This window comes from Protopterus annectens, chromosome 2.part0, assembly GCF_019279795.1.
Source record: "Protopterus annectens isolate FY-2018-M chromosome 2.part0, PAN1.0, whole genome shotgun sequence".
In the NCBI taxonomy this organism is placed as follows: domain Eukaryota; kingdom Metazoa; phylum Chordata; order Ceratodontiformes; family Protopteridae; genus Protopterus; species Protopterus annectens.
In genome coordinates, this window is record NC_056728.1 from 1,002,996,500 (window position 1) to 1,003,011,625 (window position 15,126).

The 15,126-nt window shown below is 37.1% G+C and overlaps 1 protein-coding gene across 1 annotated transcript in view; it reads right to left on the reverse strand.

The window, feature by feature from the left end:
* FREM1 (FRAS1 related extracellular matrix 1) overlaps positions 1 to 15,126 on the reverse strand; it is a 1,066,140-nt gene that overhangs the window by 423,270 nt on the left and 627,744 nt on the right. The window contains exon 26 of the mRNA XM_044060374.1: positions 8,414 to 8,828. Coding sequence (XP_043916309.1) covers positions 8,414 to 8,828 — 415 coding nt within the window. The remainder of the gene's footprint in view (positions 1 to 8,413; positions 8,829 to 15,126) is intronic.

Genomic DNA, 15,126 nt, shown 5'->3' on the forward strand with positions numbered 1-15,126 from the left:
GGCGGGAGACTTAAACCTCGACACGGTTATTAATAGGACGTGCTGGAGGGATAGATTCATCACCCAAAGACTCCCTATGCTGTGGAACAAAATCCCGGTATATGTGAGGCAGAGCACCTCGCTGGCCTTGTTCAAGAGGAATCTTGACCAATGGATGGGAGATCGCAGATATACCCCAGGGGTTACCTCAGTGTCACTGCTCGACAGAGGCACAACAAAATAATGGGCATAGTTTCTACAAACTAAAGGGGTGGCGTAAGCAACAAAACTATGGGCTAGACTTGTAAATGCCCTCGGGCAGATAGCCTAGTATGAACCTATGAACCTAAGGTATGAACACTGTTTATGATGAAAGAGTATGCAAAAAGGACAGTTTTATTATTTTTAATTTTATGGATATGACTATTAATGATGTACATTTTAAATTATTTACTAAAGGGTTTCATTTTGTACCCTCCCAACCCAGATCTCTGGTGAATACATTGATTGACCTTAAAATGTTTATCACACAACTTAATGTAACAATATTTTTCAAGGGTCAAGATGTGAACAGACCTGAGTTGAGTAGGAAAAGTCTGTTTAATCCCCCTATCAACCAGTCACTAAAAATTTTTGAGGAACTGATAGAAAGGGAAGTTAGGCAACTGGATGTTAAGGGAAGGTCAATCATGAACCTTTCAGATGGTGAAATGTCTCTACTTAAACAAGTGAGGGAGGAAAAATGTAGAGTGATGAAGCCAGACAAGGAGGGTGGGGTTGTTTTAATGTACACAGTTGATTATGATACATTCATGTATAACATTTTACAGGATCCAGAGCATTACACTGTTGTTTCTCGTAATGAGATTAATATTGCTCATTCTAAAATTAACTATTATTTACTGGATCACCTACTGCAAGGTAGTATTAATGAGAAATTATCTGCATGTAGAGAAGCCAGGATACCTGGTATATTCGGGATTCCTAAAACTCATAGAGGGATTGATAACGTGAAATTCAGACCCATCGTAGCTGGAGCTGGAAGTATCACTGAACCTTTGGCTACCTATGTTGATTTTAAACTAAAGAAGTTGATTAACTCTGTGTCACATATTACTATAGATTCATGGGATTTCTTCAGACAAATCTTCTTCTTCTTCTTCCTTCAGCTTTTCCCGGTTAGGGGTCGCCACAGTGGATCACCTGTCTGCTCATGATTGGCAGTGGAGTTTTATGGTGTAGAGTTGCCAGCCCGGCACCCAACCTTCCACAGAAGGCACACACATGCACACACTCACACCGGCCAATTTAGAGTGTCCAATCAAACCTACAGCATGTCTTTGGGATGTGGAGGGAAACCGGAGCACACAGAGGAAACCCACGTGGCCACAGGGAGGACATGCTGACTCTGCACAGAAGGCACCCCAGCCGAGGATCGAACCGGAGAACCTCTTGCTGTGAGGCGACAATGCTAACCGCTGCACCACTGCGGTCGCCCGGATTTCTTGAGATGAATAACTAGTGATAAATTTGGCTCAGAGATCTTCCTAGTTACTATTGATGTGGTTGAATTATTCCCCAGCATCCCGCACAAAGTGGGACTGGAATGGTTTGGGGAAATTTTACTGACAGAATCTGGTTTAGATGGAAACACTATCAACTTGATTCTGAATTTTACGGATACCATCCTTAGGAATAATTTTATTCATTTTAATGGGGAGTTTTACCAGCAAAGGAAAGGTGTTGCTATTGGGGCAGCTTGTGTCCCCCTATATGCAAAGTGCGTGTTATATTACTGGGAGCAGAGGTTTGTCCTTAATACTGATTGGCAGGGTTATATCACCTTTTATACCTGACATTTGGATGACATCTGTCTATTATGGGATGGTCCCAAGGACAAGTTTGATAAGTTTATGATATATCTTAATCACTCAATGGAATTTCTAGCTTTCACACACACTGTTAGTGATTCTAGTATTAATTATTTGGACATTACACTTTATAAAGACAGGATTAATAACTGTTTTCAGTCCAAATTGTACAGGATGTATTTGTTCTCAAATTCATACTTGCATTTTGAGAGCGGACACCCTTACTACCAAAAGAAAGGTACAGTGAAGGGCCAAATGATTAGGGCCTCTAGAAAGACTAGTGTAAATTCAGAATTCTTAGAGGAGATTATGACTCTGACTTCATTATTCTTTGAAAGAGGAATATCCTAAACAAATGATTGACCAGCTAGCTAATGAGGTAATTGAGAACAGGGACAAAAAATTATTTCCCCTGTTAGGAACTCGAATTAATGGTGTCAAGAGAGTAGAGGGTGTGGAGCACAAGCACAAGGGGGCTTTCATTCACACCTTTACAAGTACATCAACGCAGGTTGAGGACACTATAAAGAAATATTGGCCTATCTTACTGGTCAATGAGGACACCAGTTTATATCTCCCGAACCACCCCCACCTTCGTTAGAAGGAGGGACACTAATTTAAAGGAGCTTTTTGAAAAGAAGGATTTTATAGTACGGACAGGTGGGGGACTTAGATATGGTACCCACAAATGTGGGGCCTGTCAACAATGTTGGTTTATTCTTGATACGAGTGAGATATTTATTCCATCTAGGGGGTTTAGAATTAAGGCTTCTAGGTATTACAATTGTGGAATGAAAGGGGTGGTATACATTGGGATTTGTGAAATCTGCCAGAGTTTTTACATTGGTAAAACTGAGAGACCACTAAGGAGAAGGGTGTACGAGCATTTGTATGAGGTATCCAAGGGAAAGGAATCAAATGTTTTTTTTAGGCATTCCTTGTCCTGTAAAGAGATGAAAATTAAGTTTTGTGTGTTGGAACAGGTTTTAGTTGACCCACGAGGTGGGAGTTGGGAGTCCAGGTTGGAATACAGGGAATTGTTCTGGCAGCTCAAGTTGGATGTGGGCAGAACTCCTGGACTTAATGATATTAGTATCAACAGTATACTAAAACTCAGGGCTGCCAAATTATAATGCAACTGCTGGGTTTGTTATATTAATTCGTTGCTGCTATGGATTTTTAATCCTGTATGTTTTTTTTTTATCTGGATGTATTTAATTGGATTTATAGAGGTTAGGAATTATTAACAATTACACGTTTTTTCTTCATATTTATTTACTATTATTATTTTCATATTTTATATTTTTATGACAATTATGTGTATTTTATGAATGTGCTTAACAATGTTTATGAGAGGGTAACATTTCCTTATGTTTCCTATTTAACTTAGTGGGTTACATAGGGTTAACGAATTATTTTACTTCAGTTCTTTACTTGAATTGATTTGTGGATGTTATTTGGTTTCAATCAAATATTTGAGGGAAGTAATGGACTTGATTCTTTGTTCTGAGGAAGCCTGGTATTTTACTAGGTGAAAGCATGCTCAACTGTACTTCTTGTGTGCATTGCCATTGTTTTACTGTGTACCTGCTATTAATTTATCGTATTTTATTGGATTGATTAAACGTATACTGAATCTACAGTCCTGTTTGCCTTGGATCTATGTTGTTTGGTTGTTCATTTTGGGTTCTGTTTTGCTTCCTGCTTCTGCCATTTTAAGCATTTGATGTTGTGGCAAGGAAGCAGGTGCTTGAGTTTGGGCATAGTTGTACCCTTAGTCTTAGAAACTCAGTAGTTTTAGACAGAACTGAAGATGCAAAAGAAGTTGTCGGTTTGTGTCAAATATCGGTAGTGCGAAGAACTTCCTCAGAAGCCAGTGTCTGCACAGCGGCTCCGGACCCATCCAAGGTAAAGACATCCGCAGGTTCCGTAGTCAAATAAGAGTCTTGCAGCATACCGGACTCCGAACGGATCTCGGCAGAGGCCTGAAAATCCATTGAAGCGGGCATCAGGGGCTTGCAAAAGTGCCTCACTGAGTACCAGCAAACTGGCAACTAGCTTAACAGAAGCATCATTGGCAGTTTTGGACCTGTGAGTTCTGTCTCTGTCTTTATCCTTATGTTTTTTCAGAAGATCGGTAGTCGGATGGCTTACCAAATCCATTTCGGAACATGGAAATCGAGAGCGAAATAGTTAGTGACAATAAGGGCCCGATGATGAATAGTTCGGGTGTTGATCAAAGCACAAAACTGACAGCAAGGTATGTCATGGTCTGGGCCTAAACAGATGACGCAGTAAGAATGAAAATCTCTGTGAGGTATTTGCTTTCCACAGGCAAGACAATTATTAACTTTTTCTGACATTGGTTAGAGCAAGAAAAAAGAATCTCCAATGGGGTACTTAGCTTTAGAAGACTTCAGGATGATTCAATTCGGAAACGAAAACTCAGGTAGTGGCCGACCGGCACTCGTGCAAACTGCTTCTGCTTCGGGCTCAACGGCAAGAAAGACTGATGTAATGGCGTCAGCTGCCTGTTTCTATATCCCTGATGACCTGACGTCAGTCCTGGAGTGACAGCAACTGACGCAGAAATATTAAGTCTCTGGTATTCGGGCCGACTGAGGGCTACCTGCAGGCAGATAACCTAAGTGTGATGACTGCAACAATGAAACACAAAGAACATCAGTGAAATGCCCAGTTGTACAACTTTAGAAATTGAGAACCCAAGCAACACAGAACGACAAAAAACACTGAAGTAACTGCTGGAATCCAAACAGAAAATGACCAGAACCAGTTCACAACTGTTTTATTACAGGAATTAAGCGCTTTCGTGTGTATATAACATACACTTCTTCAGAATAAAAAAACATTCACAAAAATTCAGTTTAAATAATCCAACAATAAAATCACATGACCCATCAACACACCTACCAAGTCTAACCTTAAAGGCTACTTGCTCATGTTATAAAATACATAAAAGTCTATACAAATATATACTAAGAAAAAAAATCTAACCTAATGTTTCCCTAATGTGTACAACATAATAAATTAAATATAGTGAGACATAAGTCTTAAAACACAAGCTATGGATAAAGACTCATTCAAACCTGGGGGTGAGAACTTTAGAAATCCAACACAGCTGGGTCTAATGCTACAAATACTCAGAGCAAACATTGTATTGAGCACAATTTTTTTTCTGTAGGACCTAAAATATTGGAATCACTAAAGGCAAACAAACTAATTAACCTCTTACTCCAAATACAAGTATCTGCTGAAAGTACATTACATCAAAGAAGCCCACTGCAAATGTTCCACTAATGACCACTGGCCATATAAAATAATCTAGGGGTACAAGGTCCCTCTTTCCAGAAAAACTGCTTTAAGTGCTCTCATTTATATGCTCTCATGCCATGACTACTCCAAAGAAATGATGTTCACTGTTCCCTTTCCCCAACCATTTTATCTCCTTTTAAGTTATGTTCTACAATTTGATTATTTATCTTATTACATATAGCATTGTGTGTAAACTCATAAATAGTGTTTCAGCTTTGTTTATTAATTGTTTATTAATTAAATTAACTGTATATAAAGCTGCTTATTGACCAAGTCACATGTATGATCTGAGGAAGTCTTTGTGAACGCATGATTTCAATAGCGTTTATTTTACTTATGTTTTAAATAATAAAGCGTGCAGTATTTGAATTCTCCTGGGATTTCCTTTTCTTTCATATTTGGTGTATTTGGAAGTTCCTGCTGTTTGTAGTGTTTCAGCTTTAAACTTTTTGAATTCCTTATCTAAACAAATGTCTTCCAAATCAATTTTTTCATCTGTTTATGTAGCTTCTGGATTGGACTTACAATTACACTAACTCTGTAAGCAAATATAAATAAAATAAAATAAAATAAAATAATTGAGCAAATGCCTTCATAATTTTCCCATTGTAGCATAATTACCTTTCTCATCCTGCTATAACCACAAGTTTGTATTTAAATATAATTTACTGTCTCTCTGATTTCCACTTCTGTTATCAGAAATGCAGTATTTGATACTTTTTAAGTTATCTCCATCTTTTTACTAATAAACATATACTATACTACCATTTCTAGATCATCATTGCTTCATTATTATCTATGCTTTTTATTAATTTTAGTATCACTTCATTTTATATCTTGCTCTTGTTTTGTACTTGTTCTGCGACTTCTGCTTTTTTCCAGCAGGTAGCTGAAATCCCCTAACCACAATTGTAATGCTTTATTATTTTGTTTGTATTTATTTCTTTATTGGAAGCCATTGTTTTATACTTTGAAATAATTGTTGATTAGTCGATATCTATCTAGAAGCGCGAATGTTATGCCATCTTAATTTTTTTTCCCATACATTCAAGATCTCTGCAAACTGCTCCACTTGCAAGAGCAATGCACACGTTCAGGAACAGTCAAAAAATAATGCAGCATATTTTCTGGATGAAAAATTCCAGAAGCAAAGAGGCGCAGCCTGATAAGGCATATAATCTGGGTAACAGAATCCAGGATAAAAGAGTAATCCTTCTGCTGTCCCAGACCCTGGATGGACCATGCCAAATGGAACGGAAGGGGAAAGGACAGTACCAGAAATAGCAGCAGCTCTCTTCTAGCCAAACCCCTGAGGATGTGGGAAGAGAAAAACATGTGTGCATGGGATCATGTCTAGGAGATGTGACTGCATCATCTAATACAGAAAGAAAAGGAAGAGGAGGAGGAGAAGGTACAAGCAGCTGATTATACTAACCAACTGCTACTTGGAATTGCAATAACATGTCATCACACAGAGGGCTATGTAACCATGGAATGGATTACTAGAATAGATGGAAAAACTAGAAATCTAAAGAGGATTTTAAGAGGGTATGGGACAGCTGGAGGAGCGATGATGAAGAATTTAATGACTGAGAGAAAGTTCATAGCTTAACAGTAGGTAGAATGTAAAATGCACCTAAAGTCAGAATTTTGCCATCAAGTTAATCTGATGTAATATTACAGAGCAAGCAATATGAGCATATATATATATATATATATATATATATATATATATATATATATATATATATATATATATATATATATATATACCTACCTTGTAACTACAAAAAACAAACTGGGCCATATGATTTAATGAGCAGGATCTCAGATATATAGCACTGACTTGGTAGGTCACACAGAGAGACACAAGAGTCCTGGAATAACAGAGGTGATGCTCACTGAGTGATGAGTGATTCTTAACATAGAACCAGGTGGCCACCATGTGACTCAGCGAGACACAAATGGCCATACATGGAAGGATTATCACAATCAGTCACAAAGCCTGATTTTTGACCATAGAAATCCCAATAAAAAAATGACACAAATGGCCACAGCTCTAGCCCATGAAGGATGGCTGAGTTCATTCATACCAGTAAAACATGGAATGACTGGTTCTGTACTCACAGATAGCAGGATTAGCTAACATATATCTAAGAATGATAACTGATTACTACCAGGTACTACAGCAAATGGAGACCTACTGAGTTTTGTTAAAGTCTGAACATGGACCACCAGAACCCCCCCAAACAGGTGACTATATTGCAGAGGGGGATTCACCAACTGGATCTGAACTAATCTGGGCATGGCTGCAGAGATGATGTCCAGAGATCAGATCCTGAGGAGACACCCCTGTGAAAATGAGCCTGTGAAGGGGAAGGTGTATTAAAAGCTATAAAGAAAAGCATATTCCTTAAATTACCAAAGTCAAAGTTCAGTTTGTTGTTCTCTTTGCCACATGACAAAATAATTTAATAAGCCTGAAAGAAAGAGTAGGACACCAGTGAATATGCGATTTGACTTTTAACAAACACTGCTAACTACAATACATAAGTGGTCTCCCTTTAAGGAGAAAGTGAACTGTGTGTAACATTGCTGTACAAATACAAGTTGAAGAGCATGTCCTTCTGACCATGCCATTCTGCTCTGTGACAGACTGATAAACAGACATTATAACCCTCCACTTCAGGTCTTGGTTTATTATTTATCACATAATAAGCACTTGAGTATAACATCTCTGGCACATCAGAGAGCATAACACCCAGAAAAATGTTTAAACTGTATGAAACCTTTGCATGTTGCACCGGTGCTAGGTTATGTCATTTGAGGGGAACAGATTATGCAAGAGTATTTCTACAAGACAGAATGCCCTATTTCTTAGTATATTTTGTGATTAAAATGCAAACATTTATTAAGGAGAATGTAGGAAATTAAACCATCATCCCCAGACAATTACATTTCACGTCTTGTATCTGTTATGTAATCAAATTATTTATCATCAAACAAAAGAAAATATTTAGTAATTTCTACAAACACAGCTATTAACTTCTTTCTTTATGCCAACCACATTGTGCTCACTTTGTTTTCTAAACATTTTGTAGCAAAATAAAAATAAAACAAATGCACCCTGTTGCTTTACAAAGTCTCTTACATCATGTACATAATGCCAGTATAGACAGTGTATCTGTCTTCATTTCTGATGGATAAGCATTTATGTTTGTGCTACTCACCACAACTGTGAACACCACAGGCTCTGTCTGCACTTTCCCATTGACTATGAAGCCATGGTTACTCCTGTCAGAAGCAATGAAGGTGAACCTGTCAATCTGGGAGCCCCCGCCCCCATGCCGGTAGGCCACATCCATGTTGTCCACATCCAGTTGTGTAAAGTTGTCTTCTTGAAGTAAGGCTCCATGTCGATAGAGCTGGCCATACTGTGGAAATTGGTATATGATGTAGGTGAGGTTCTGGGGTGGGGTGTCTGGATCGGAGAGCTGCAGTACTTCTGATGAGATGATCATCATGGCTCCTTCCACCACTTGTAGTCCCTCGTTCTTCAGCACAGTAGGCAAGGCCTGGTCAGCATTTTCAATGTGGATCTCGAAGGTCCCATTCCTGGTCGACAGACCATTGTTGACAATAAATCTGGCAAAGAGATGCAAGGCAGCCTTCAGCATGTGTTCTTGTTTCACCATCTATAGAAATGAAATGATAATACACTACTTTACTAAAAAAGACTGGTTTCTTATTCCTGTGTACAAACGAAGGTCTGCCATGTTTTTAATTAAAAAATGGGCCAAAGGTGGGTACCTGTCCTTCTAAGCTTCTGTGAGCATATTCTCTAAGTAGTACACTGGATTAATATATTTTCATTTATTATCGTTAATGTCAAGAGTAATATTTAACCATTGGGTCTTCCATTTCTTGTCTTGTCCCACTTATTTGAAATAGCATCCTTACTCAAGTTACAGAAAGAAATGGACCTTCCCACTTTCACAGAAACACACACACAAAGCAGAACTTCAGTTCTGACAAAGCTATAAAACTTTTTGGATTTTATTCATAGCACTGGTAGTTACTGAATTATTTGTAGAATTTTTCTAGAAAGCAAATGTCTTAGACTAGCTTCATTTGAATAACATAAGAACAATGTAGTGTGTGTTCAAATAAGTTTGGGAAGCATACAATATTTGTTAACTGTTAATCTATTAATAACATATATATATATATATATATATATATATATATATATATATATATATATACACACACACACACACACATATATATATATATATATATATATATATATATATATGTATAGATATATAAAATTATATAACATATATATTTGTATGATACATATATAGATATATATATATATATATATATATATATATATATATGATTATATGGTATAATAATATACGTTAATTTATAATTAATAAACTGTTAATGATAGGGCAATAGGTGCTGATAATGGAAATAAGGGTAGAACTTGTCTAGGCTTGTAAGTGCCCTAGCGCCATTAGCCTAGTAACTTCCTATGATCCTATGATCTGCTGCATTCTGGGTCTTTAAAACTGTTTCTTTGACTTTTTGAATCATTGCATTGTTAGGTAATCACACATAACCAAAGAAAAATGTGCTTCAATAGTTGTATACTATTTAGCCCTTGTCCAGCAGTCATGGGACCATGAAGTTGAAGCCCCCACATGAAGAGCTTAGAATGAAGCTGCCATTGTAGGGGGTACAGGGCAAAACCCTCCTTCTCTCAGCAAGGGTGCAAGGGAATTTGCTATTATATAAAACTATATTGCAATACATTTTGGAGTTATTTAAATAGTTTCCTGCTTTTGCTTGCTTTCAGTTTGTCTGATGTAGTCCTGTGTTTTTTTGTTGACCATTTGATATATAATGAGTGATTTTTTTGCTGTACTGAGTTTTGAGTTGATAGTTATTATTCTGTGAGTTCTTATGTCCTGAGTTTTTTTAGGATGCCATGAACCTAAACGTTTGCATGACATTTAATATCTGTCTATTCTTTTTAGGAAAGTTTTAAAGTGAAATATGTGAATTTTAAAGGTTTCTTTTTGGCGAGAGTGCTTCTAAGACTTTATCCTTTCACTCTGGCCCAAGCTCCATTTGAAGTTTCTGCATAGACAACAAGCTCAGCTTGCACAAATTCTTTTCAATTAAACCCTTCAGTACAGTGCATAATTCTGAACTGTCCGAATTTTGCAGAATGTCCGGATTTTTGACATACATTTTTGGTGTGTTCCTCACAAAATGAGTGGTTTTCTGGCAGATCATTGAAGATAGTCCCCAAATAATGACATTATATGTTTCAGCCATCATGTGCTTCAGATAATGCATACTAGTGCAAAACCTCTTATTCTAGCAACTAAGTTTATAAGAACAATGTTTAAAATTTATCTGTGATTTTTAGGCCTTTGTTCCCCACATTACTTTTGGCTTTGTTCTAATTTCTCATGATTAGACTTTGATAGGAATGTGTGATACCTAGCATGACAAACCTGGGTACAAATCACATAAATATAGCTACAAACTTATTTGCAAATTTAGTGCTGCCAGTCAATGTTGTATGCTATGTAGTCCGACCCCTTAATTGTCCGTTTTTGGGGGGAATGTACCTATTTTCAGGCCTGATTCACCCTCACACACGGTACACCTATTTTATAGCTATGTCTCTATTTTCATGCTGATTTACTTTTTCCCCAAATTTTCTGAATTCCCCATGGTCACACATGAGTACTGAAGCTGTCTAGTACACAGAAGTCCACATTAAGTGACCAACATACTAGTGACACCAATAACTTAAAGAAAGAGGACAAACATCTTACATCCCCCCTTTTCAGAAACAAAAAAAATTACCTTGTGTGGTAGAATTTTGCAATGCATGTCATTTCATTATTTCTGTCACTCATTTTTAAACGTTTCTCAGTAATATCCCACACTCCTACTGGAAGATGGGAGAGTTATGTGCTATCTGGTATTTAGATTTTATGTAAATTAGATGTCCATTTTTTGGCTGGACGTACCTACTTTTCAAGGACCTTTGTATAAACTTTCATTGTCTACAGCCTGAGAGTGTGGAGTACATTTAATTGTTTAGCTCAGATCATAGATCACTGCATGTTTTGTAATACCAAAACCTTTCAATTTCTCCAACAATTACCTTCAGACTTTTTGCAAGATATTCAAACTTGGGGGGGGGGGGGCTTAAAATCACCTAACAGTTATAGGCAACTGGTGTTGTGTGGCTGCAGGGATGCATTGAGTCCTTCAGTGATCATTCACCACGTACACACACACACACACACACACACACACACACACACACACACACACACACACAAACAAACATATAATGACGAACGAGTGTGCATGAATACACAGCTCATACACACACAAGCACAGATACGCAAGCTTGTGCGAACACACACATACAAAATAATGATTGTGTGTGCATGCATACACAAGCAGACACGCAAGCTTGTACACACGTATACCCACACATTTTCACATGCACATACACACATAAAACAAAGGCGTGAAAACACACACACACACACACACACACACACACACACACACACACACACACACACACACACACACACACACACATGCACACACACACACACATACATACACACGCACACAGACATATGCACACACACACACAAAATGATTAATGTGTATGCATGCATACACAGCACATATACACACAAGCATAGATATTCAAGCTTGTGCACATGTACACACACACACACACACACACACACACACACACACACACACACACACACACACACACGCACACACTCTATAAAAAGTATCTGTTGAGTTTAAAAGTCCATAAAAATATCTACTGAGTTAATAAAATGTTTACACCAACATTGTTTTACTAGTTATGTCTGGACTTAGTAATGGAGAACTATGTGATAAAAAGTCAAGTGTATTAAACATACATTGTATTGATGTGGTAGTGTTCCACAACACCTACATCCTGCAATGTACATGTATCAGGAAGTTTAGTTTATTCATTTACTTCTCTCTCTCTCGTCAAATGATGAAACCTAACTTTCTTGATAGTGCCTGACAGCTAATCCTTCAGTGTCAGTTTTTGGTCAAGATCACTGTCCAGCTCTCAAAAGTGAGATACAAATTCCATTTGAATACTACTGCAAGTAATCAACAGTAAGAGCGCATGATAAGACAGACAGACAGAAAATGGCATGCATCAGCATTGTTGCAGTCTTAGCTGAAGAAAACTTTACACTGACATCATACAAATGGCTAATGTAAGCCTATAATTACAGGTGGCCTCAACATATACTGGAGTTTCTTTAATGACCATATCAGCCACCTAGAATGCAGACTGCAGAAGGAAAAAAAAAAAAAAATATATATATATATATATATATATATATATATATATATATATATATACATACATACATATAGTCATGGTTACCATTATCACTATTTGTATTACTATATTTTATGTTGTAATATCACTGTGTGTATTACTGTGTATAGACTGCATTAAGTAATTCTGCATTCATACATTGCTGTGTCCTAATCTTGCTAATTTTCTAATATTATGTGGCAGCAAGCAACAAATGTCAAGTTTGGCAGTTAGAGATGGCTAAAGAGCTTACTTGCTGTCGCTCGTCTGGTCAGGATAAAACAGACGAACGGTTGTGGGTTCAGTTCAAGCAGCTTTATTACACACAAACACATCAGAAACGAGGCTTTGTGACTTAAACTTAAACAAACATATAGCACCAAACCAAAAAAAATATATCCAAAGTGAAATAACTTGACTGAAAAGATATAAATGTTGAAAGGACTCCAGCTGTAACTAAACAGCTTCAAGAATTTAATGAAATATAAAAAGCCAGTAAAATAACGGGACCGCTTTCATCTCACCACAGAGACTTCATCAGACAAATAATACCTTCCACATCACTTCCTTAAATACCCTTCCTTAATTAACCCCTTGCAGTACATGTCATATAAAATAGCCTTTCACATTATAAATATAGTGTTAATAAAAAACGTTTACCAAGCTTGAATGTCATTACCTTTTCCACAAATTTAAAAAGTTAAAATAATAAATGAATTTTTCTTTTATGCATATAGTACCAAGAGTTACAGAACCAAAACATATTATTTAAGCCTCCATTCATCCTATAATAGCTGCCCTTTCCCTTAAAATAGGTTTAACAGATACATATTCATTCAGACCAGGGGGGAAGGTGGCTTTTAACCTAAGTTGCCATATCAACTCCTTTTTTATTAATGTTAATTTCCAATCACCTCCTCTTGGGTTCTTTTTCACTACATCCAAGATACCAAACTTGAAGCCCCCAAATTTGACACATTCACATGAGTGTTTATATAAGGCACTAGTTTCTTTTCTTGTTCTTACGTTGTAAAGGTGCTCATAAATTCTATTTTTGAGCACCCCCTCAGTTTTGCCTATGTAAAAACTTGGGCAGCCCCCACATTTTGCTAAATATACCAGTTTGGAGGTTGCACAATTACCTTTTTTGAAATAGATTTTACTCTGCAGTCCATTTTCTAAGGTTAGATTTTGTGTACCAATGATGTAGGAACAAAAGTTGCATACTCCACAAGGTGTTGTTCCCCTTTTCACTTCCCCATTTTTGAGTCAATCACCCTCAAGGAGTTCCTCAACATTCTTTCCTATCCTCTAGGTGAACCTCGGCTTGTCACCCACTATTTCACTTAGATCTTTACTGATTTTAAAAATGCTCCAATTAGCTTGTAGTATATCACTCAAAGGTTTGGTAAAATGGTTAAACTCTGTAATAAATGCTTTATCAAACTCTTTTTCTGAATCCTGAGTGTTTTCTGTATCAAGCCCCACCCCCAAAAGGGGGGTGTATTTAGTACCCCATCCTTTGAGAAAATCCTCCAAAATTTTGGTGACCAGTTCACTAGGGTAGCTCCTGTTAGGGAACATTTCTTTAAGCTTATTTAATTCTGTCCCCAGTTCATTCTGGTCAAATGTCATCCTAGCTATCCCTAGGTTTCTTTTTTGAAACTGGGGGTGACAACTATAATAGTGCAAATAGCTGTTACTCCAAGTGTCCTTCCTATGGATGTTAGATTTAAATCCTCCAATGATTTGTGACACAGTTACATCCAAGTAGTTAATTATGTCTTTGTTCCACTCATGTGTAAATTTAAAATGCATTCTATATGTATTCAATATGTACAATTTCTATTTTTCCGTTGGAGCTTTTCTCCTCGGGCCGCCACTGAAAATGGGCAATTGTAGCCCAGTCAGACAAATCCGGTCAACAAATATAAAATAAAAAAATAAATAAATAAAATATGTGGTGCAACCATTTAGGTACTCAAGGAATCTAGGTATTCCCTTGGGGTCACCATCCCACAAAATAAAGATGTCATCCAAATACCTCGCATATAACTGCAGGAATTTTAAAAAGATACTAAAACAACAACAACTATTCTGCTGCTTGTTTAGAAGGATCTGGTTGTAAGCCTGTACTGGTAAATAAATGACCTACATAAGTAACTTCTGGTAGTCCAGATTTGCACTTCAGAGGATTGAGCTTTAATTTTACTTCATGGGCTCTGTCCAGAACTTTCCTGAGGTTTCTGTCATGCTCTTCTTCACCATTACCTCGAACTAGTAAATCATCAACTATTAGTGCACACTGGTAGCTGGACAAAATTTGCTCCATTACATGCTGAAAGACTTCACTGGCAGAATTTATTCCAAAAGGCATCCTTAGAAATCTGTATCTACCAAATGGGGTACTGAATGTTGTCAGTCATGAAGATTTGTGATCAAGCATTACTTGCCAAAATGAACTCTTTGCATCTAAGACAGAAAAAACAGTGGGATTTGGTATGAGGG